General features: G+C 38.7%; 2 protein-coding genes across 2 annotated transcripts; one reads left to right on the forward strand and one right to left on the reverse strand.

Annotated features, from left to right (window-relative positions):
* Positions 1 to 10,188: 10,188 nt before the first annotated feature.
* LOC122223638 (olfactory receptor 6C4) lies at positions 10,189 to 11,115 on the forward strand. The gene has a single exon (XM_042944613.1). It carries the CDS (start codon positions 10,189 to 10,191, stop codon positions 11,113 to 11,115), a length of 927 nt encoding a protein of 308 aa, XP_042800547.1.
* A 1,620-nt stretch (positions 11,116 to 12,735) lies between these two features.
* On the reverse strand, positions 12,736 to 21,179 carry LOC122225410 (olfactory receptor 6C2-like). The gene is made up of 3 exons (XM_042948318.1): positions 20,270 to 21,179; positions 19,301 to 19,358; positions 12,736 to 12,826 (listed from the first exon to the last, which is right to left on the reverse strand). Exons 1-3 carry the CDS (start codon positions 21,177 to 21,179, stop codon positions 12,736 to 12,738), a joined length of 1,059 nt encoding a protein of 352 aa, XP_042804252.1.
* Between the last annotated feature and the right edge of the window lie 1,987 nt (positions 21,180 to 23,166).

Here is a 23,166-nt window from a genome sequence, read left to right on the forward strand (position 1 = left end):
AATATTTACCTTTCTAAATTGGATATGAAAGAGAATAGTTCTTTAAGCTGGAAAATGCTAATTCCTCCTGAAAATAATGTGCTTATGCAGTTACAATGAAGTAATGCTGTAATAAATGATGATTGATTTTGGTATTGATAAGTGTATTTATATAAATATATGATAAGTCACACAGAGAAAGACAAATACTGTTTGATCTCACTTTTATGTGGAATCTGAAGACACTGAATTCATAGACACAGAGAGTAGAATGCTAGTTGGCAGGGGCTAGGAGAGGGAGAATTGGGGGAGTATTCATCAAAGGGTACATGGTTTCAGGTATGGAAGATAAATAAGTCCTAGAGATCTACTATAGAGTACAATACCTCTAGTTAATAATACTGAAAAATTTGTTAAGACAGTAGATCTTATGTTAAATATTCTCAGCACACATGAAGGAAAAAAAACAGGGAAAAAGGGTACTTTTAGAGATGATAGTAAAGTTCATGGCATTTTTTATCATGACATTTTCACGAGTGTATACTTCAGACTCATCAAGATGATTACATACATATAGCATTTTTGTATGTCAATTATACCTCAACATAGGTAAATAAATAAATACATACATGCATACATACATACACAAAAATAAAGAAATAAATAAATTGTCACCTTAGAATCTATAGTGCATGAAGTATCCTTAAAACCTAAAGATTGGGGTGCCTGGGTGGCTCAGTTGGTTAAATGACTGACTTTGGCTCAGGTCATGATCTCTCTGCTCATGAGTTTGAGCCCCGCATCGAGCTCTGTGCTGACAGCTCAAAGCTTGGAGCCTGCTTCGATTCGGTGTCTCCCTCTCTCTCTGCCCCTCCCCTGCTGGCTCTCTCTCTCTCTCTCTCTCAAAAATAAATACACATTAAGAAAAAAACTAAAGATTACTTCTAGTTCCAGCAAAGATGGAGTAGAAGCATTCTTCACAGATCTTACAACTAAAAAAACCTTCAGAGAACACAACAAGCAAGCATAAGAAGACTGTGAAACGTGAAAGAAGAAGGAAGACTACCTAGGGACCTCAAGAATTGAGAAACACCACGACAGTGAGACCTCTGGGTATTCTATCACCTCTTGTATATCCCACACAGGGAAATTCAGAAGCTTTCAATCCAGAACCACCAACAAGCATAAAAATATAAAAATTCCTCAAAAAGGCTGTTTCTCCTAACCAAAGGACCAGGAAAAAGGTGGCCTAACAATGGAGAACCCTTGGGGAATAGCTGCCCTACTCCAGCCAAACAAAAACACACTTCAACCTCTGCAGCTTCAGAGGAACCAGACAGGGAGCTGATCTTCAACTCCACGTTCCCACCCTGCATAAGTGGTATTGCAGTGATTTCCTCTACCTAGCAATGATGCCAGGCCTGAGAAGATAGCTGACTGTCGCAGGTGGCTCTCTAATTCCTCCATCACCTACTGTCATCAGAGCCAAGAGAGGAGCAGGTGGTCCATCCCCTACACAATGAAAGCAGCTCACTCTGATTTCCCAGGCAGGGTGCTGTCAGTGGGCTGAGTGGGAAGCTAATCTTTCATTCTCATCCCATGGAAATAGGCAATGCTTCCAATCCTTCTGCAGAGTAGTATCATCAGGTAGGTGGTGAGCCAGCCTCCACTCCCACCTGGAGGTGGTGTTATTTGAGGCTACACTCTACTTTCTTCCATCCTTGCAGTCATTGAGGTCTAATTGGGAACTGAAACTCCACACCCACCTAAGGGCAATAAGACCGAATGACTCAGTGCAAACCTGGTCTATTCAACACTCCTGTCCCCTACAGTGTAAGCGGGGCCAGTGTGGAGCTGAGCCTCCACTCCCATCTGGCATTAACAAGACAGAATGATGTTGTGTGAGGTAGAGGTAGAGGATACTCCACTGCCCCTTTCTCTGTGTGAGCAAGGCCCAGTGGGGAGCTGACCCTCCACCTCTACCTACCATCAATGATGTGGGATGAAGTGGTATGAGATGGACTAGTTGGCCCCTCTGGCCAGACATCCCCTGGCCAGCAAAGATGAGCATGAAACTGGGAAGCCCGACCCTGCAGCAACAGCAGTGTGAGTCAGATCTGTGCTTGCCTCTCCCTGATGGTAGCAGGGCCTGGTTTAAGTATATACTCCCACTGACAAAAAGACAGTATGAATCAATGCCCTACTCTCAGTGTGAAGGTGTCACCAAGGCTGAGAAGGAAGCTGAACTTCCACCCCACCCATCTGCATGAGGCAACATGGGTAGAAAGTTCCACTTTTTTCAGGATGGTGTTGGCAGGGCTGAGCCAGAGACCAAACATACACACTCACCTGGTCTTGTGCTTCACCTCAACAGAGACTGGCTGCTGAAAAATATATATTACATAGGATTCTGAATATTGTAATTAAGTATCAAAAATATCAAAAGTACAATCCAAAATTGCTCATAACACAAAGAACCAAAAATACCACAACTTGAATAAAGAAAGATAATCAACAGATGCCAACACTGGGATGAATCAAATTTGGGGATTATCTAACATGAATTTTAAGGCAGCCATCATAAAAATGCTTCAATGCAGCTGTGGATTCTCTTTTAAAAAATGAAAACATAGATATCTCACAAAGAAATTAAAGTTATAAAATGAACTAAATGGAAATACAGAACTTAGAAATACAATAACAAATTTTGAACATTCACTGGATGACCTCATTAATATAGATGACTGAAGACAGATCAGTGAACTTGAAGACAGATCAGTAGCATTTACCCAATTGGAACAACAGAGAGTAAATACAATTTTTAAAAATAAAAAAAGCTTCAGGCATCCATGGGACAATTGGAAAAGAGCTAACATTGCTAAATTGGAATCCCAGAAGGAAATAAGAGAGCTGAGAAACGATTCTAAGAAATAATTATTGAACACTTCCCAAATTTGGAAAAACACATAAACCTGCAGATTCAAGTAGTCAAGCAGATTTAAAACAGAAGAAAGCTAAAGCAATGCACACCAAGACACATCACAATTGAATTTCTGGGTGCTAGTTATTTAGATGTGATATTTACTCCATCGTGGCACTTCTTTTTTGTGTACTTTTCTTCTGCATGCTAAATTTAAAAAGAAGATTTATTTTAAAAACAAAAGATTAAAGAGATTTTCACATGTAAAAAACTAAAAAATTAGCCACGAGAAGAACCAGACTATAATAAATTATAAAAGGTCAATGGATTATAATGGCAATATCCTGTCTATACTATAGTTTTGCAAGATGTTACTATCTTGGGAAACTAGTAAAGGGTACACCAGATTTCTCTGAGGTATCTCTCTATATTAGGGTGAAAATGGAAGAAATAACATGAAAGAAAGAATGGATAACAATTAAACTGGTAAATATATAGGTAAATCTAAGTGAACATCTGCAAAATCAGTAACAGTCATATACTATGGGGTTTTAACAATATATAGAACATAAAAATATAAAACAAAAATGTCACACTAATTAAGATATATGAAATGGAGATAAAGCCCTACATTCCTTTTGCTGACTGGGAGGAGGGTAAAGATAATAACTAACTATAGACTTTGATAATTTTTTGTGCCCCTAACAACTAGCCCTCAAAACTAACAGAATAAAAATTGGTAGACATGTAATGAAAAAATGGTTAAATCTATAATTATGGGGGAATTTTTTAAGCCATAAAATCAATAGTAGGACATGACAAAGAATATACAGATTTAAGGCACAAGATTAAAATCTTGACTTAATAAAAATATGGAAAGTATATTGTACCCAACAAATCCAGAATCCACTTTCTTTTCAAGAACAAACAACAACAAAAGAACAAACAGTACATTTTTATAATGAAAGGATCAAAACACAAATCTCAATAAATTTCAAAAGATTGGAAAAATGGATTTGTTCTCTGCCCACAGTGTAATTAAGCCAGAAATCAATATCAAAAGTATAACCAGAAATTAGTAATACATTTGAATATTTTAAATGCACTACCAAATAACCTGGATATGTTTCCTGAACAAACCTCTCTAAAAACGCTGTAGCATGCATGTACAAAAATGCTCATTGCAACTTGTTCAAAATTTCCCTGAAACAGAAACAACCTAAATTTCTATCAGCAGTAAAATGGATAAATAAGGTGGGTTTTTTTATGTTTATTCATTTATTTTTGAGACACGAACAGCACAAGTGAGGGAGGAACAGAGATAGAAACCCAAGCAGGGTTGGCGCTGTCAGCACAGAGCCTGCTGCAGGCCTTGATCTCATGAAACGTGAGATCATGACCTGAGCCCAAATCAAGAGTCAGATGTTTAACGGACTGAGTCACCCAGGTGCTCCAAAAATGGATAAATAAGTTTTACAATAAATTCATACATTGTGGTACAATGTTGTTGCGTGTGTTTATAAAGCATCTTTGATACTTCCTGGTGGGCATTAATAACATAAGTTTGTGTGGTGGTGTTATGTGTGCTTAAGGCAATGCCTGTGACTCCCAGGATTGTGAGCAAAGTAAGCACAATTAGCAGGAAAAGAGCATGTTGGTGTTGAGACTGAGGGAAGTTCTGTTGCCCAAAATAAAACATTGGCATAAAAGGTACACAGAATACAGGTGATGTTAGGAGGAAGGCCTGAGAATGGGATATGACTGGGGTATATAACAATGAAACCAAAGACCTAACAGGAGTGACTATTTTGACAGAAACGTCTTGTACAGGAAGGTTTCTATTTATAAGGTGCCAGTAAGCCCAATGATCAGAACAAAGTAAGGGGTCTTAACTGCCAGAAGTTGAGCATAAATACAGTTGCTGATGGCAGTGACAGTCATTTGGAAAACCATGTATTAATCATGTAATTTTAGCAAGGTTTCTTTAAGTAAGCTTCCTTGCACTTAAAGCCTTTAGCCTGAGGCTGGCACGGGGGTAGAGTGAAAGGGGTGGGTAGTTTTACTGAATGCTTTTTCAAGAGCCCAACACAGTGAATTCTGAGAACTGAAGTGTGTGCCTTGGTTACTATCAATAATGCCTGGAAGTCTGAAGAGAATAAGAAGTGTCTTGTTGGTACCTTGTGTTGTGGCTTCAATGGTAACATGTCTATAAGGATAGACGAGTAATATTCCCTTATAAATGTACCACCACGGTCAGAGAATAGTAAGTATCTTCTGCAGAGGGTCAGCGACCCCATAAAATCTATTTGCCATTGGTTAACGGATAGTCCCCAGGGAATTAAGCCTCATCAATTATATAGACAGTGGCACATTTTCCCATATAAGGTACATTAGTCACTACGTTACCCATGGCAGAGGAGAGGGGAAGTCCCTTTCATTCTTCTCAGGACTTCAAGGCATTAGCTTCTCCATGGCCTGATATTTCATAAGCCTACCAGTCCAGAGTTAGTGGCATCAGATCTGAGGCTGTGCCAATATGTGTCTCAGAAATCAAAACCAATTTATCTACCTGTGTATTATAATGAGTCCCTGAAAACTAAATTTTAGTATGTGGAGAATACGTGTGGCCTTGATTTGCATTTTGATGATCTATGAGGCAAAAAATCCCTAAAGTTCTTTACTTGAAAGATAGGGGGGGAACACCTCAGATAAGGAATTATTATTGCTGCCATTAGTCAAACCAGATGACCATATCATTGGCAATGGCACTAAAGTCTATAAAAATGTGAGGAAGGGGCCAAGTGTTGGCCAGAACATTGTCTAATGCTAACATAACTGTGCTGACCCACAGGTTCCATCCTTGCTTGATTAGGGATGTCCCAGTTAGGGAATGGAATGCAGTAGCTCTTCAGTAGGTTCTACCATGCATGATGGTGGTGCCAACATCTATAAAGAATACAAACTCCCTTTCCTACTCACTAAATTAATCCCAATGGGGTTGTTAGGTAGCCAACGGATAGGAGAAAAGGGTGACCTCTTCAGGCACTGTTGCATCTAGCAAAGGACTGATAATGTGGAAACCACTTCCTCTTACAGGTGGGATATGCCAGAGGGCCCAAGTTGGCTCCATAAGTAGCATTTTCCTTTTAACAATGAAGCATCTATGCCAAGTTTGTGGGGTGCTGACTCAATGACCACAGGCACAATGGGCAACTGGGTCCAGAGAGTCACAAGCTCAGGACATGTGAAAGCATTTATCTCAAGAAGAGCACACAATGCAGCCAACAGTTGCCATCCCAATGGTGTGTAGGATTCGGCCAAGGAAAATAGTCTCTTGCCAAAAGTCCATGAACAACGTATGACCACCATAGCTGATCCAAAAACCCCAGAAGGAATGTGAGGAGGTTGTTGAAGCCTCTACAATTAAGGAGCTTTTGCGGGGGACAAAATGAGAGTGCCTAATGTATTGCAATTTAATTTTTTTAATGTTTATTGATTTTTGAGATAGAGCACAAGCAGGAGAGGGACAGAGAGAAAGGGAGACACAGAATCTGAAGCAGGCTCCAGGCACTGAGCTGTTACCATAGAGCCTGATGTGGGGCTCGAACCCATGAACCATGAGATCATGATCTGAGCTGAAGACAGACACTTAACCGACTGAACCACCCAGATGCCCCTGATTTATTGCAATTTAGACAGATTCTAGAGCCTTTTGTCATTGGATAGCCCATTCAAAGTAAGCCAATTTAGGGGCATCTGGATGGCTCAGTTGGTTAAGTGGCCAACTTCAGCTCAGGTCATGGTCATACAGTTCATGAGTTCAAGCCTCACGCCAGGCTCTGTGCTGACAGCTTGGAGCCTGAAGCCTGTTTCAAATTCTGTGTCCCCCCCCCCTTCTCTGTCCCCCCCCCCCCCCCACACACACACACACTTGCACTGTCTCTCTCTCAAAAATAAATAAATTAAAAAAATATTTTTTTCAAAAAAACAAAATAAGCCAATTTGTGAGTAACAGTATAATGAATCTAAATAAAAAATGTAAATGTAAAAGATGTTTCTGAAACCCAAATAAACACAGTAAATGTTGAGTCTACTTTATTTTTTTTTAATTTTTTTTAACGTTTTATTTATTTTTGAGACAGAGAGAGACAGAGCATGAACAGGGGAGGGTCAGCGAGAGGGAGACACAGAATCTGAAACAGGCTCCCGGCTCTGAGCGGTCAGCACAGAGCCCGACGCGGGGCTCGAACTCACAGACCGCGAGATCATGACCTGAGCGGAAGTCGGCCACTTAACAGACTGAGCCACCCAGGTGCCCCTGTTGAGTCTACCTTAAAGTAGTAAGTGCCCATGTCAGTGAGAAGTCGGTTCCTTACTGCATCAGGTATGGATCATCCCTGAGCTGACAAGTAATGTCCAGAAATTTTACTTAAGCAGGACTTGAATTTTATAGGATGCAATGGCCCAACCCTGACTGGAGCTTGAATTTCCTTGCAGAAAGACATTATGTTATCAACCTAACACCATACCTGTGTTCTTGGAATAAGTTGGACGTAGTTAAGATGTGTAAAGGAATGAACATTGGCAAATGTCTCATGGGGAGGTGAGTGAAAATGTATCATTCCTTTAAAAGTAAAGAGCTATTCATAGAATACAACATATGAGCCAAATCTATAACAACAAAATATTTTCCAGTTGCTGATTCCTGTTAATTTTAGTAAAATTAGTAATGCAGATCTTAATGAAAACTATGATGGCATTAAGGTTATGGTAATTCACTGCGAAGTGAATTCATTTATATCACATTTGACCACTGGCCAAATTGGGTTATTAAAGGGAGAAATAATAGAAGTGATGAGTAGGCCAGGCACACCAATCCTCAGGGGTCTCACTCCATGGCTCTCAGCTTCACAAACCTCATGTCTGTGGCAGATTCTCTCATGGAACCCTTATCGTGGTCTCTCTGGACCTTCTCTCCTCAGCCATATGTTTACAACTTGTTCTTAAAACTGTCAACAATTGCGGTTCATTTGCAGCTTTTGAACTTAAGTCCATAGGGCATGTTTAACTTCTTCAGGGAATTGATCCCCATGTGCCTGTTCTGAAAAGAGCAGATAAAACCTGCAGCATTCTGCCTAACACAGAAACTGCAAAGAAGCCCATATCCTGCCTTCTAAGAACTTCAAAATCATCTCTCTTAGAAAAGAAATATTAAGGAATTTTCCATCTATCAAAGTCCACTTTTCTAATTCTATCATTGCTGTAGTAGGGGGTTATTCATTTATTTGTTTTTCTTTTATTATACATGTGAAGGACTGTATTTCTCAGGAAGTATCATTTGATTCTGGTTTGCATTAATAGAATGGAAGGTAATATGCTTCCTAAGTTAAGCCCCAAAGACTTGGGTACTTTCATTAAGAGAAAAGTGGAATGCTTACATGTGGAATCTAAGAAACAAAACCAACAACAACAACAAACAGAAACAGACTTATAATCTACAAAAGAAACTGTAGATTACCAGAGTGGGGAGAGAATAGGGGGAGGAAGGTAAGAAAGGTAAAGGGTATTAAGTGGGACTAACTTCCAATAATAAATCACAGGTATGTAATGTACAGCATAGATGATAATAATGTTTTTAAGAACTTTCATGGTGGCAGACAGTAACTAGGCTATTTTGGTGATCACTTCATAATACATTAAAAAATTATCAAATCACTATGTTGCACACCTGAAAATAATGAATATTGTAGGTCAATTATTATTCAATTTCTTAAAATAAAGAAATAGCCACCTATGGCCAGTGACTCCTGCAACAAAAAGAGAGAGTGAAGGGGAGAATGTTGACAGGAAGCCAATAGACAGCATGTCAAAATTTATACTACTCAAGACTCACAGGGCACATTTCACCCCTGACTTACCTCTTAGGATCAACAAAATAAACGTCCCACTACAGTCATTCAGATTGTCAAGGGTATGAGCACTGTATGTTTTTAAAGTCACTGATGTTATTATTCTATAAATGTGGATCATGAGGTCAATCAGTCACGAAAATCTGGATGAAAATGCAGTACTTGCCACAGACCAGAGGTTAGTACAAACAGGGAAGGGAGGGCTGTAGGGGAATCCAGGTCAATGTTTAATAGTGCCTAGTGCCTCCAACAGCATAAGGAAGTATGGGGAGATTGATAAGAATGATTGTGAGGATATGATTTTTTTCTTACCCATATGCATGTGAATTAGAAGGGCCTTTTACATTGTCTTTGCTTCTGACTCAGAAAAATCTAAAAATGTATGCAGGATACCACTGCCAAAGTTTCCTTCCTTGGGGGTTACCAATTTATCTACAAAGGACTCATTGTCAGAAACAAAAATGTCCCTCTTCCTTGTCTCTATACCAAGAAGAGAGAAACTGTCATCCTTAGTTTGCCACTAAGAAATCTTTAAGACTTTGAGCAAAATCCACACTGAGATGCTTCCTGTGGGTATCTCAAGATCTCTATTCTCAGAGATATATTCCAAATATACATGGCAGAGAAACATAAAAGAAATGCTAATAAATATGATTTATTGACACCATAGCCTTGTTCATGTACCAAAATATGCTCACAATATGAGATATACTGAACCAAAGATCATAAGTCTTAAAGGTCTATTACAAATTTATGCTTCAAAAGAAATAGGGGTGCAGAATAAATCACTTATACATCAAAACCTTCAACCATATCCATGTGGGGAATTTCCTATTGGTTGCTGTATCAAGGAAGTCAGAGATTTGGACAATTATGGAGATGAGGATCTATGGAAGATAGCCAGAGAAGTGTCAAACGGTACAGAGAAGGGGAAAGAGCACAAGGAGGAGAAAAGGAATCACAAAAAAACAGAATCTGATAGAAAAACTTCCACCAAGAGTACAGAAGTATGAAAAACTAATGGAGTCAGAGGAAAGTGACTTAAATATGGAGATTTTGTAAACACTTGGGGATTAAAGGATAGGTTCAAAATATATTCTCCTGGGGGAAAAATGAGTAATTATTCTGTAACAGATTCTGTTAAGTGTCCAAAAACATATCAACTGGGGAATTAAAAAGACTTTAGGATTAAGGTCATTCACATAGAAGATATTGGGCTTCCATGGAGCCAAGGCCACTGCAATGTGATACTGGTTTGGGACAACTGAATAGAGAGTAATATATGACATGATTCATTACTATCAGCTTTGTCTCTCCTACCCTGAGAAAGCTCATTTTTCATCAGTCACCTTTTTCCTTCAGATCTCCAAAGGGTCAACAATGAAAAATAGGACGTTTACTGAGTTCATTCTGTTGGGCTTCACAAATCAACCTGAGGTCCAAATTGTGATATTCATCTTTCTGCTCCTCACCTACATGTTAAGTGTCCTAGGAAATCTGACTATCATCATTCTCACTCGGGTACACCCTCACCTCCAGACCCCCATGTATTTCTTCCTCCGGAATTTCTCCTTCTTAGAAATTTCCTTCACATCCATTTTTATTCCCAGATTTCTGACCAGTGTGACAACAGGAAATAAAGTCATCAGTTTTGCTGGATGCTTGATTCAATATTTTTTTGCTATATTCCTTGGGGCAACAGAGTTTTACCTCTTGGCTTCTATGTCCTACGACCGCTATGTTGCCATCTGCAAACCCCTGCATTACCTGACCATCATGAGCAACAGAGTCTGCATACAACTCGTGTTCTGCTCCTGGCTAGGAGGATTCCTAGCTATCTTACCCCCAATCATCCTGATGAGCCAGGTGGATTTCTGTGCCTCCAATGTTCTGAATCACTATTACTGTGACTATGGGCCCCTTCTGGAGCTTGCCTGCTCAGACACAAGCCTCCTAGAATTGATGGTCATCTTCTTGGCAGTTGTGACTCTGGTGGTTACTCTGGTGCTGGTGACATGTTCTTATACATACATTATCAGGACCATTTTGAGGATCCCTTCTGCCCACCAGAGGACAAAGGCTTTTTCCACTTGTTCTTCCCACATGATTGTCATCTCCCTCTCTTATGGCAGCTGCATGTTTATGTACATTAATCCATCAGCAAAAGAAGAAGGCGCTTTCAACAAAGGAATAGCTGTGCTCATTACCTCAATTACTCCCTTATTAAACCCCTTCATTTACACTCTAAGAAATCAGCAAGTGAAGCAAGCATTCAAGGACACCGTCAAAAAGATTGTGAAGCTTTAAAAACAGAATACATTTCAATCAAAGGCATATATCCTAATTTCAAGGTATCTGCAGCCTAGTATGATAGAAAGGTATATAAACTGTATACTTACGTAATAAGCTTACAAAAAATAAAATAAAATTACGTGGTAAGGGCTATTAGAGAAAGATAAATGAGAATCCACAAAAAGAACAGTTAGAGAGAATTAACTATTTTCCAGAAATCACTTGAAATTCAAGAGGCAAAACATATTGCTTATTTAGAAGAGTGGAAAAATAAGAATTTAGAGGAAGAGAGGCCAAAATCTAGGATTGCCATTTTTCTTCATCATGAGGCCCTAGAAACTATGCTTCCATCAAAGTGTCAATAATTTTTATTCTCCTCCCCTTTTCATTCACCTTTCGCTGTAGCCATTACAACTTTTATCCTTCCATAAAGGAAAACAAAAAGGATATACATTTGGTCCACTTTTCTCCAAATGAAGTGAAAACCCTCAAGATTTTTATCAACTTACCCATCCATTTTCTAGAAGTTATGGTTCCAAGAGTATTCTAGAGCCAAGGTTAAAAGTCTTCCACTTCTACACAGGATCTATTGCTTTTCTTCACTGACATCTTTTTAAGTTAATGACTGAGATTTCCCATTCTCTCTCTTTGGTAGTTTTGGTGATTTTTTTTTTTTTGCTATTATATTTTCACATTTTGTTTACTTTTATTAGATATCAAAAAGGACACCTTCTGTGATATGACTCCATTCTTTTAACTTTCCCCCAAGTTTTTGCTTTTGTTTATAACATAATCCAGGGATGCCTTTTGCATAAACTGCAAATGAATATAAAGTATTAATATGGTTTTACATCTAGAATGTTCCAAATTATGAGTGTTAGCAACCAAATGGGAATAGAGACTACCCTACCAAGGACTCTATACATGGATTTAAGGTGACAACAACTTGAATATGAATTGGTGATGGGCCTAAACTTCAAAGGAACTAAGAACATTTTTGGAAATCTGAGTACTTGTAAATATTTTAGTAATATCCTAATGCATTGTAGAATGCTGGTTACTGTTTGAAGCACCAGTGAAACATCATCTGATGTGTTCACATGCTTTATATGTGGTAATATTATTTGGTGGAATGATGCTTCTTGGGAATTTAAGAAACAAGCTGCATTGGACTTGTTATGAGAGAAAATTTCCAGAACCATAAAAATATTGAAGAGTGCATCATATTTTGAATAAAGCATCTTTTATGTAAAGCCATTGCTATTTTGAATATCTGGATTTCTTTGGTGACTAAGAGATTGGTGATGCCTTTTAATTTATTACAAATTGTTGGGGAACATCATCAAAAAGACATGACCACAGATTGACCCGCGAGCTGGACCCATACTTGGAGGCTCCTCCCTCCCTCCCCTATCCTTGGAATGTGGGCTCCACTTGCCTTTCCCACTCCCAGAGGCTGCTCCAAGAACACAACCTTGAGATAGTTACATGGTGTGGAGAACACCTGCACGTTATAAGTGACTGAACCCAGTTAAAGCCTATTTATAAACTTTTAAGAAGCAGTGGGCAGCTGTGAGGATCCAACTGCCTTGCTGCCACCCAAGGCAAGCCTCATACGTAAATTCCCTTTGCTCATTAAAACTGCCACCTACCAACCTGGAATGGACTGCTTCTTTCTTCAGTCTCTCCTGTCGCGACCGGCGCGACAAACACCAAGGTCAGGGTCCTGAGGGTAGGGGAATGCAAGAAAAAAGAGAGAAGAGAAAGTTTGGGAACAGGAGGGTCCCCTGGGCTGATGGCCCAAGTGACGGCTTTATTGTTGCTGTGCACAATCTTTTATAATATAAGACTCTTATGGATCAGGTCATTCTAAGAATAATCAGGTTTCACATAATCGCTGCCAACCAAAACATTTAGTTCTGTGTTTCTTGTGAATTTTCTAGACGGGTCACAACAAGACCTTGTTGATAAGATTGCTAGCAAAACACAATTCCCATGTTTGTTTCTATCTGACTCGGGGTAGAAAAAGGGAGGTAGCATTATTGCCAACACCTGCAGACCACAGGCTTCAGGAATTAACTTTCTCAGCCTTGACAAGGCTTTCGTATGCCCTTGAAAGTGGGGGAATGGGAGGGGGAACCACCGGGTTGACTTGAGTCAACAGGGAACGTTGCTCGACCAGGTCTCAGCCTGGCGCCGGCCCGGCCTCCCACATGAATGGGAGGGGGAACCACTGGGTTGGCTTGAGTCAACGGGGAACATTGCTCCACCTGGTCTCAGCCTGGCACCGGGGCCCAGCCCCCCACACTCTCCCTGCCTTCTGAGTACAGAGGCCAGCTTCAGATTTCACCCAAGAAGCTCCCAAAAGTGTTATGAACCAACACAAATTTACTGAGCTATTATCAAATGATATAGAAATGTTATCAAATAGCCACCTTTCAATCATTATGTTCCCACAGATCCACACTTTTACCCAAATCTATGGTGAAGTGGAAGATAATGCCATATAGTGGTCAAAATATATGCTTTAGTTCGAATCCCAGATTTGTGTTTTACAACAGTTGCCTTGGGATGGTTTATGACCTCTCTAAGGCTTACTTTTCTCAAATTCTAAAATGTGGATAAATAGTTATGTCTATTGTATATGATAGTTTTGAACATTAAATGATATAATAGGCATAAAACATTTTAAAAGCTAATACTTAAATGTTTAATAAGTGATACCCATTTTAACAGTATGATAATGGTGAACAATACCTTCTCAAGAAAGTGGGGCTTAATTAGTAAAAGAGATGCTAAATTGATTGGTTTAATATGACTGGGACTATATAAACGTTGGCCATTCTAGGTGTAATCCCTCTGCACCAAGGTCAGCTTGCTTACATTTCCCTTATGTCTAGTTGCATCCTAGGATAGCCAGATCAATGAGGGTCTTATCCACACTTCAGATAAAGCCAATCAGAACATTTGGCAACAGATTATTAGGACCTAGCTACCTCAACTCCATGTGCCCTAGAAGCACACAAGATAAGGAAGGAGGATACTTGGTGTGAGTCAAAGTTGAAGAACACTTTAAGGACTTCACCCAGGGGCGCCTGGGTGGCTCAGTCGGTTAAGCATCTGACTTCGGCTCAGGTCATGATCTCACAGTTTGTGGGTTCGAGCCCCACATCAGGTTCTGTGCTACCAGCTCAGAGCCTGGAGCCTGCTTCGGATTCTGTGCCTCCCTCTCTCTCTGCCCCCTCTCCTGCTCATTCTCTCTCTCTCTCTCTCAAAAATAAACAATAAAGATTTTAAAAAAATTTTTTAAAAAGGACTTCACCCAGCCTTCATAATATCAGCATTTAGAAATTAATTTGGAAAGAAACATATTACCTTCTAAATGAGCTTGTCAAAAAAAAGACAACTTCTGAAACTGTTCATTAAGCTGGCTTTATGCTAGCACATACTTGGAATGTAATCCAAGTTATAGATAAACAGAGGAATGCGTTTATCGATCCTGCAGCTAAAACTTTGGAATGTTCAGTTTCTAAATGTATAAGTTAGTGGGCATTATCCCTCCTGTCACCACTAGACACAAGAATCAAAAGAAACAGTTTTAGCTACCAGTATTCTCAGGATAACATTAGAGCAGAGTTAGAGCAAGGAAATAATAGAAACACATGAGAGCTGACCCACCACACTTCAGCATTGGTTCCTCTATCCTCTATTCCTTCATCCCCAGCGGTTATGGACTACAGATACAAATCTAAATACGTAGTATTCTCCCAATGCTTCCCCTTGCAAACAGTTAAAATAAAATTCAAAAGAAAAAAAAAAGAGTATTTTTTAAGATGGCAAGTTAGGTAAGAACACTTCTATAATACTTGGGCCATCTAGCCTAAGGATCTTCTTTGTCATTTCTCTAAATTTATCCAGAAGGTCACAAATCAGGGTCTAAACTTCTATTCCTATACATCACTAGATAGTAGAGCTAAAGCCTATACATATGTAATGAGTTCAGAAGCCAAAATCACCACCCATGTTAGGAATATATCCACTGGCAGCGAGGTGCAAAATTACACACCACACAACATATGATGCAAAGAATTACTGGAACAGAAACATTAATAATTTAAAGTAAGTATAATTTATCAAAAAGATATGAATGATACTGTCAAAATCAAGGACAAAGCATTATTTTAAAAACTGGTTGAAAAGACTGTTGAAAAACATAATGAGTGAAATAAATAATAAAACAATGAGGATAAATACCTGGAGAGATAAAACAAAAATAGTGAGCTAAATCAGATCTGATGTGTTCTCCCATAAAGCAAAAAAAAAAAAAAAAAAAAAAAAAGATAAAGAGACTAGATAGATAACTGAAAACAATAAAGTTACTATATTAGATAGAAAAACAGGTAGGTAATTAGACAACAAAAGATAAGTGCAGATACCAAAATAAACCTATATAATAAGAGTTACAGGTAGAGAAGGGGTGGAATAATAGGAAATAATAATACATTTCCTATAATAGAGAAGGCTGGATATTTCTAAGTATGCTGAAATGGGATCTATAAGGAAAATATACACCTTAAGAAACCAGACTTTTGGGGGGCACCTGGGTGGCTCATTCACCTGAGCGTCAGACTCTTCAGCTCAGGTCATGATCTCACAGTTCATGGGTTCAAGCCCTGCACAGGGCTCTGTGCTGACAGCATGGAGCCTGCTTGGGTTTCTGTCTCCCTCTCTCTCTGCCCCTCCCCCACTTGCTCACTATCTCTCTCTCCCTCTCTCAAAAAAAATAGATAAAATTAAAACTAAATTAAATTAAATAGGGCTGCTTGGGTGGCTCAGTTGGTTAAGCATCCAACTCTGGCTCAGGTCACTATCTCATGGTTTGTGAGTTCCAGCCCCACATCGGGCTCTGTGCTGACAGCTCAGAGATTTTGGCTTCTGAACTCATTACATATGTATAGGCTTTAGCTCTACTATCTAGTGATGTATAGGAATAGAAGTTTAGGCCCTGATTCGTGACCTTCTGGATAAATTTAGAGAAATGACAAAGAAGATCCTTAGGCTAGATGGCCCAAGTATTATAGAAGTGTTCTTACCTAACTTGCCATCTTAAAAAATACTCTTTTTTTTTTCTTTTGAATTTTATTTTAACTGTTTGCAAGGGGAAGCATTGGGAGAATACTACGTATTTAGATTTGTATCTGTAGTCCATAACCGCTGGGGATGAAGGAATAGAGGATAGAGGAACCAATGCTGAAGTGTGGTGGGTCAGCTCTCATGTGTTTCTATTATTTCCTTGCTCTAACTCTGCTCTAATGTTATCCTGAGAATACTGGTGGCTAAAATAAATAAAATAACAAATAAAAATAATTTTAATAAAAAAATAAATAAAATAAACCAGGCATTTTTATTTCTTTTTTTTTAACTTAAAGTCAAGATTAACATATAGTGTAGTGTTGGTTTCAGGAGTAGAATTTAGTGATTTTTCACTTACATATAACACCCAGTGCTCATCACAAATGCTATCCTTAATGACCATCACCCATTCAACCCAAATACTACCAACACCCCTCCAGCAACCGTCTGTTTGTTCTCTGTATTTAAAAGTCCCTTTGGTTTGTCTCCCTCTCTGTTTTTATATTATTTTTGCTTCACTTCCCCTATGTTCATGTTTTGTTTCTTAAATTCCATATATGAGTGAAATCATATATTTATCTCTCTCTGACTGACTTATTTCACTTAGCAAAATACACTCTAGTTCCATCCGTGTTGTTGCAAATGGCAAGACTTCATACTTTTTTGAATGCCAAATAATATTCTATTGTGTATAATATATATATATATGTGTATAATATATATATATATATCACATCTTCTTTATCTATTCATCACTCAATGGACATTTGGCTTCTTGCCATACTTTAGCTGTTCTCGATAGCGCTCCTATAAACATTGGGGTGCCTGGGTCCCTTCAAAATAGCACACCTGTATCCTCTGGATAAATATCTAGTAGTGCAATTGTTAGATTGTAGGGTAGTTCTATTTTTAATTTTTTGAGAAAACGCCATACTGTCTTCCAGAGTGGCTGTACCAGTTTGCATTTCTACCAGCAGTGCAAAAGGGTTCCCCTTTCTCCACATCCTCACCAACATCTGAGGTGCTCATTTTAGCCATTCTGACAGGTGTGAGGTGGTATCTCATTGTGGTTTTGACTTGTATTTCCCTGATGACGAGTGACCGTGAGCATCTTTCCATGTGTCTGTTAGCCATCTGGATGTCTTCTTTGGGAAAGTGTCTCTTCGTGTCTTTTGCTTATTTCGTCACTGGATTATTTCTTTTTTGGATGGTGAGTTTGATAAGCTCTTTATACATTTTGGATACTAACCCTTTATAGAATATGTCACTTGCAAATATTTTCTCCCATTCCACCAGTTGCCTTTTAGTTTTGCTGGTTGTTTCCTTCACTGTGCAGAAGCTTTTTATCTTGATGAGGTCCCAGTAGTTCATTTTGGCTTTTGTTTTCTTTGCCTCCAGATATATGTCTAGTAAGAAGTTGCTGAGGCTGAGGTCATAGAGGTTGTTGCCTGTTTTCTCCTCTAAAGTTTTTTTTTTAAAGTTTTTTTTTTTTTTAATGTTTATTTTATTTTTTGAGACAGAGACAGAGCATGAATGGGGGAGGGGCAGAGAGAGAGGGAGACACAGAATCGGAAGCAGGCTCCAGGCTCTGAGCCATCAGCCCAGAGCCCGACGCGGGGCTCGAACTCACAGACTGTGAGATCGTGACCTGAGCTGAAGTCGGACGCTTAACCGACTGAGCCACCCAGGCGCCCCTCTCCTCTAAAGTTTTGATGGCTTCCTGACTTACCTTTAGGTTTTTCATCCATTTTAATTTTATTTTTGTGTATGGTGTAAGAAAGTGGTGTATGGGGTAAGAAAGTGGTCCATGTTCATTCTTTTGCATGTCACTGTCCAGTTTTCCCAATACCATTTGCTGAAGAGACTGTCTTTTCTTTTATTGGATATTCTTTCCTGATTTGTCAAAGATTAGTTGAACAAGCATTTGTAAGTCCATGTCTGCATTCTCTATTCTGTTGCATTGATCTATGTGTCTCTTTTTGTACCAATACCATACTGTCTTGATGATTACAGCTTTGTAATATAGCTTGAAGTCAGGAATTGTGATGTCTCCAGCTTTGGTTTTTATTTTCAACATTACTTTGGCTATTCGGGTCTTTCTAGTTCCATACAAATTTTAGAATTGTTTGTTCTAACTCTGTGAAGAATGCTGATGTTATTTTGATAGGGATTACATTGAATATGTAGATTGCTTTGGGTACTGACATTTTAACAATATTTATTCTTCCAATCTATTGCTGTGTAACATATCACTCTAAGTTTTAGTGGATAAAACATTTTTTTTTATCACTTGCAGTTCTAGAAGTGGACAGGAACAGCTGGGTGGTTCTCACATGGGTCTTTCATTTAGCCGTAATCGTTGGTGAATTGATTTGGAATCATGTGAAGACTCATCAGAGCTGATGTCCAAGGTGGGTTCTTCATCAGATGTCACCAAAGCTACAATGGCTGAAAGAGATGGGACCTTATCAGGTATTTCTCTCTACGTAGCCTCTCTGCAAGTATTTCGCTCCTCACTGCATGACAATCTCAGGGTATTCAAACTCCTCACATAACAACAGATTTCCCCAAAGCGTTTGTTCCAAAAAAGATGAGAGCTACAGATTTCCAAAGACCTAATTTCTGAAGTACTACACCTTCATTTCTACTACATTTTCATGGTCAAAATCAAGTCATAAAGATAGTCAAGATGAAAGGGGAGAGGAAAGAAACTACAACTTCTGATCTGGAAAGTAACGAAGAACTTGCAAGTATCTTTAATCCACCAGAGTCATGAATCTAAAAATGCCCTCAAGAGCCAAAGCAGCTATTTACAATTAGTTCATCCTTCCACCATTCTACCCTTTTCATAATCTCAGCCCCTCTGGTCCTCATTGTTTCAGCCACAATCTGATGCCCTCAAGTCAAGGATTCATGTGTTTTACCTGCCTTCAGTAATTGCTTTTGGAACAATTACTCAGAAGACAAAGCCTATCAATTATCATAAAAGACTATTTGGTTACATTTTTATGTTAATGATTTTTTGCACATGTTTTAATAACTTCAGATTACAAGAGACAAGGATTACAATTGAACAAGGATTACAATTTTGTTCAAATCCACATGTTTATTGTGAGGCAGCATTAACAAAGTGGAGTTGAATGTGAAGGGAACTTGTGTTTCCTAAAAATCAATGTTCTTATGCTCTTGAAAAGAGAAAATATTTTGAAAGAGGCAGTGTTGCAAGGAAGGGAAAGCAGTGACAAGAATGGAATAGATACAACACACAGGAGTAATGGTTAAGGTATACATGACAAGATTAAAAAGAGTTAAGAGGCACCTGGGTGGCTCAGTTGGTTAAGCATCTGACTGTTGTTTTTTTTTTATGTTTATTTATTTTTGAGACAGAGAGACAGAGACAGAGTGTGAGTGGGGGAGGGACAGAGAGAGAGGGAGACATGAAATCTGAGGCAGACTCCAGGCTCTCAGCTGTCAGCACAGAGCCCGATGCAGGGCTCAAACTCACAAACTGTGAGATCATGACCTGAGCTGAAGTCGGATGCTTAACTGACTGAGCCACCCAGGTGCCCCAGCATCCGACTCTTGATTTCAGCTCAGGTCATGATCTCATGGTTCACGGAATCAAGCCCCACATTGGGCTCTGCACCGATTGCTCCAACCTGCTCCAAAGAGGGATTTTCTCTCCCTCTCTCTCTGCTCATGCTTTATTTATAAATAAATAAATAAATAACATTTAAAAAGAGTTGATTTAAATGTAAATTAGGAAGACATACACATTTCAGAAAAGAAGAAAAATATCCATCTACATAATGCTGCACCTATCACAATTTTTCCTTAGATTATCTTCCCAATTTTCTTTATTGTTCCTCAATATTATGAGAATTGCACAACTCCCATAACTTAATAACCATCTATATACTAAATCAATAGATTGTTTGTAATATATGATATCATGTCAGTATATGATAAATTGTTTTTGTTTCAATTTAAACTCCCAATATGTGAATCTAATATTTCTTTGAAAGAAATGCAAGTCTTTTAAGGATGTCATGGAAAGACCGCCTTACTTGTGTATTTCTCAGAGTATAAATGAAGGGGTTCAACAAAGGGGCAACAGATGTAGTGAGCAGAGAAACTGCCTTATTAATGGCCACTTCATCCTTAGCTGAAGGTTTGATATACATAAAAATGCAGCTGCCATAGGTGACAGAAACCACAATCATGTGGGAAGAACAGGTGGAAAAGGCTTTTTTCTTTTGCTGGGCAGAAGGTAATCTTAGAATTGTCCTAATGATGTATATGTAGGACAGAACTATACACACAAGGGTCATTATGAAGGTCAACACAGCACAGACTATGACCAGCTGCTCTATGAACCACGTATCTGAACATGAATTTTTCAGTATCGGAGAAGCATCACAGAAAAAATGGTCAATATCAGAGTCACAGAATTCCAGATAGAGGCTCAAACCAAGGGGTGGAAAGATAATCAATAAGCCAGACACCCAACAAGACAGGATAAGATTCCAACAGACTCTGTTGTTCATGATAGTCACGTAATGCAGGGGTTTGCAGATGGCCACATAGCGGTCGTAGGACATCACAGCCAAGAGGAAAAATTCTGTAGCTCCAAAGAGAACAATAAAAAAGATTTGGCTGAAGCAGGCCTTGATGGTGATGGTTTTGTCCCCACTTGATATCATGTACAGGTATGTGGGGACACAGGCAGTTGTGAATGAGATTTCTAAGAAGGAGAAATTTTGAAGAAAAAGATACATAGCTGTTTTTAAATGAGAATCCACCAAGATGAGAGAAATTATGGTCAGATTCCCAATTACACTTATCATATATGTGATAAACAGAAAGATAAAAACCAGAATCTCTAGTTGTGGGTCATTTGTCAAACCCATTATGATGAACATTGTTATTGCCGAATGGTTTCTCATCATTGACTTCATACTACTGCCCAATCTTCACATAAAAGTCACAGAAATCGGATCTGAGGAGCAATGTCACAATATGACAGGATCAGACAGTGACTACCAATATACCAAGCAAACCAAGTCACATTCATTTCCTTCTGTAACTTGATAATCAGGTTTTGATGAGGTAATTCTCTCAGCTCCACTGAAATATACCACTGGGAAGCTAAGCTATGGGAAGTTTCTCTTGAAAATTGCTGCTACTGAAATTGTTTTCAAATATTCCAGGTCTCCCAGTTCACAGCACTTGTTTCCAATTTATTTTTTAAGCTCATACTTTGGTTGAGATTTCCCCTATTAGATCAGGAGTTGACTGCTTTGAGCTATACTTTGATGGGTCATACAGTCCCTTTATTCTAAGACTTTTGTACTCAAAAGCTAAATCCTAAAACTGTTTTGCTTTATGTTTTGGTGCCTGATAAAATGCAAAATATATGGAGGATGTTGGTTATGCCCTACTTAGATTCTCCAGATCCCTCTCCTAGTGAACTAGGCATTATTTAAAGGTCAACTAGATTTCTCCCAGAAACCAGTCCTTCAATAGTCCTTTCTCCTGACTTTCTAAGTTTGTCTGTTATCCCTTTATTTTCCATCCCTGTCCTCAGCAGAGAAGGCTTTAATGAATGATTATTTTAATATAATTTGAAAACCATGGGTAAAGTTACAAATAGCTGAAGGATTTATCAAAACATACTTTGCTTTCCCTCCTTCATAACCAACAGAAGTGTGATACATGTTTCAGTAATGCACAGGCATTAAGTGTATGGACCTTGAAACAGTTTGGGATCAAATCATATCTGTTTTCTACTAGCTGAGTGACCTTAGGCAAGTCATTTAATCTCTCTGTTCTCCAAATTCCTAATATGAAGTAGAGTTAACAGGAATACTACATCATAAGATTACTATGAATTTTAATTAAGTAATATAGGGGTGCCTCTTTGGTTCAGTCCATTAAGCATCCAACTCTTGATTTCAGCTCAAGTCGTGATCTCATGGTCATGGGATTGAGCCCATATATGAGGCTCCACTTTCAAATATCAGGCTCCACACTGAGTGCGGAGTCTTCTTGGGATTCTCTCTCTCCCTCTACCCCTCTCCGCCACTCATACTCATGCACTCTCACTCTCTCTCTCCAAAAATAATAAATAAATACATAAATACATAAAATCAACTCCCATGAACTACAGATTACTATACTACCTTGCCAGGTTACAGATATCATGATAGAAAAAGGGGCATTACCCTGGGTTTATGAGACAAATGGTTTGCAAACAGGTGATACCAGTACTGGAAAATGGTGGATATAAAAAAAATAGAATGTTTACCAGTGGTAATTGAGACATATGGGATATAAATATAGATAGATACCAGATAGATGGATGAGAAGAGACAGACAGAGAAATGGAGAGGTGTAGAGAGAGTGATTATAAACTTGTTTCTGCCAGTCAAATCACTGTACATGGGATTTCACCAACTTAAAGATGAATTGGATGAATCCTTCCCACATTTTTGATCTGGTGACAGTTGGCTTGAAAACGTGCCAGTACTCACCTTTGACATTCCTCATTGTATCACCAGGAAGCTATACCTCAAATGACCTTAGTGAGCCTCAGAGTTGAGCAAAAACATACTAATAGTATCAGCTAAGTATATTCCTAATCCCTGGCCCCCCAAGAACCTATATTAACCATATATGTATACACATGGTTTCTGAATTTGTAAAAAATACTATTCTAATTTAAAATTGGGAAACATTTCTATGCTAGGAAACTGGAAGGAAAATAATAAACTTTAAAGAGCAAGGAGGAGTTCAGAAGCCTCTCTAGCTCTGCAAAAGTAGGTGTTCTGATTTTCTCTGGACAAACATGTTTTTACACTTATGACCCTGTTTATTTCCTCCATCCAAACACACATGCTGAAAACTACTTTAAAAAGTCCTTGGAGGCCCTGA

The sequence above is a fragment of the Panthera leo genome, chromosome B4 (genome assembly GCF_018350215.1).
Source record: "Panthera leo isolate Ple1 chromosome B4, P.leo_Ple1_pat1.1, whole genome shotgun sequence".
NCBI lineage: Eukaryota > Metazoa > Chordata > Mammalia > Carnivora > Felidae > Panthera > Panthera leo.

Excerpts from the sequence above, each read along its gene's own strand:
- LOC122223638 (XM_042944613.1), top strand. The coding sequence starts at position 10,189 with ATGAAAAATAGGACGTTTACTGAGTTCATTCTGTTGGGCTTCACAAAT.
- LOC122225410 (XM_042948318.1), bottom strand. The coding sequence starts at position 21,179 with ATGAGAAACCATTCGGCAATAACAATGTTCATCATAATGGGTTTGACA. Across the intron at positions 19,359-20,269 it reads TTTCCATGACATCCTTAAAA|TAATGCTGCCTCACAATAAA; the intron begins GACTTGCATTTC and ends ACTCCACTTTGT. Across the intron at positions 12,827-19,300 it reads ATTGTAATCCTTGTTCAATT|GACCCTGACCTTGGTGTTTG; the intron begins GTAATCCTTGTC and ends CCCTACCCTCAG.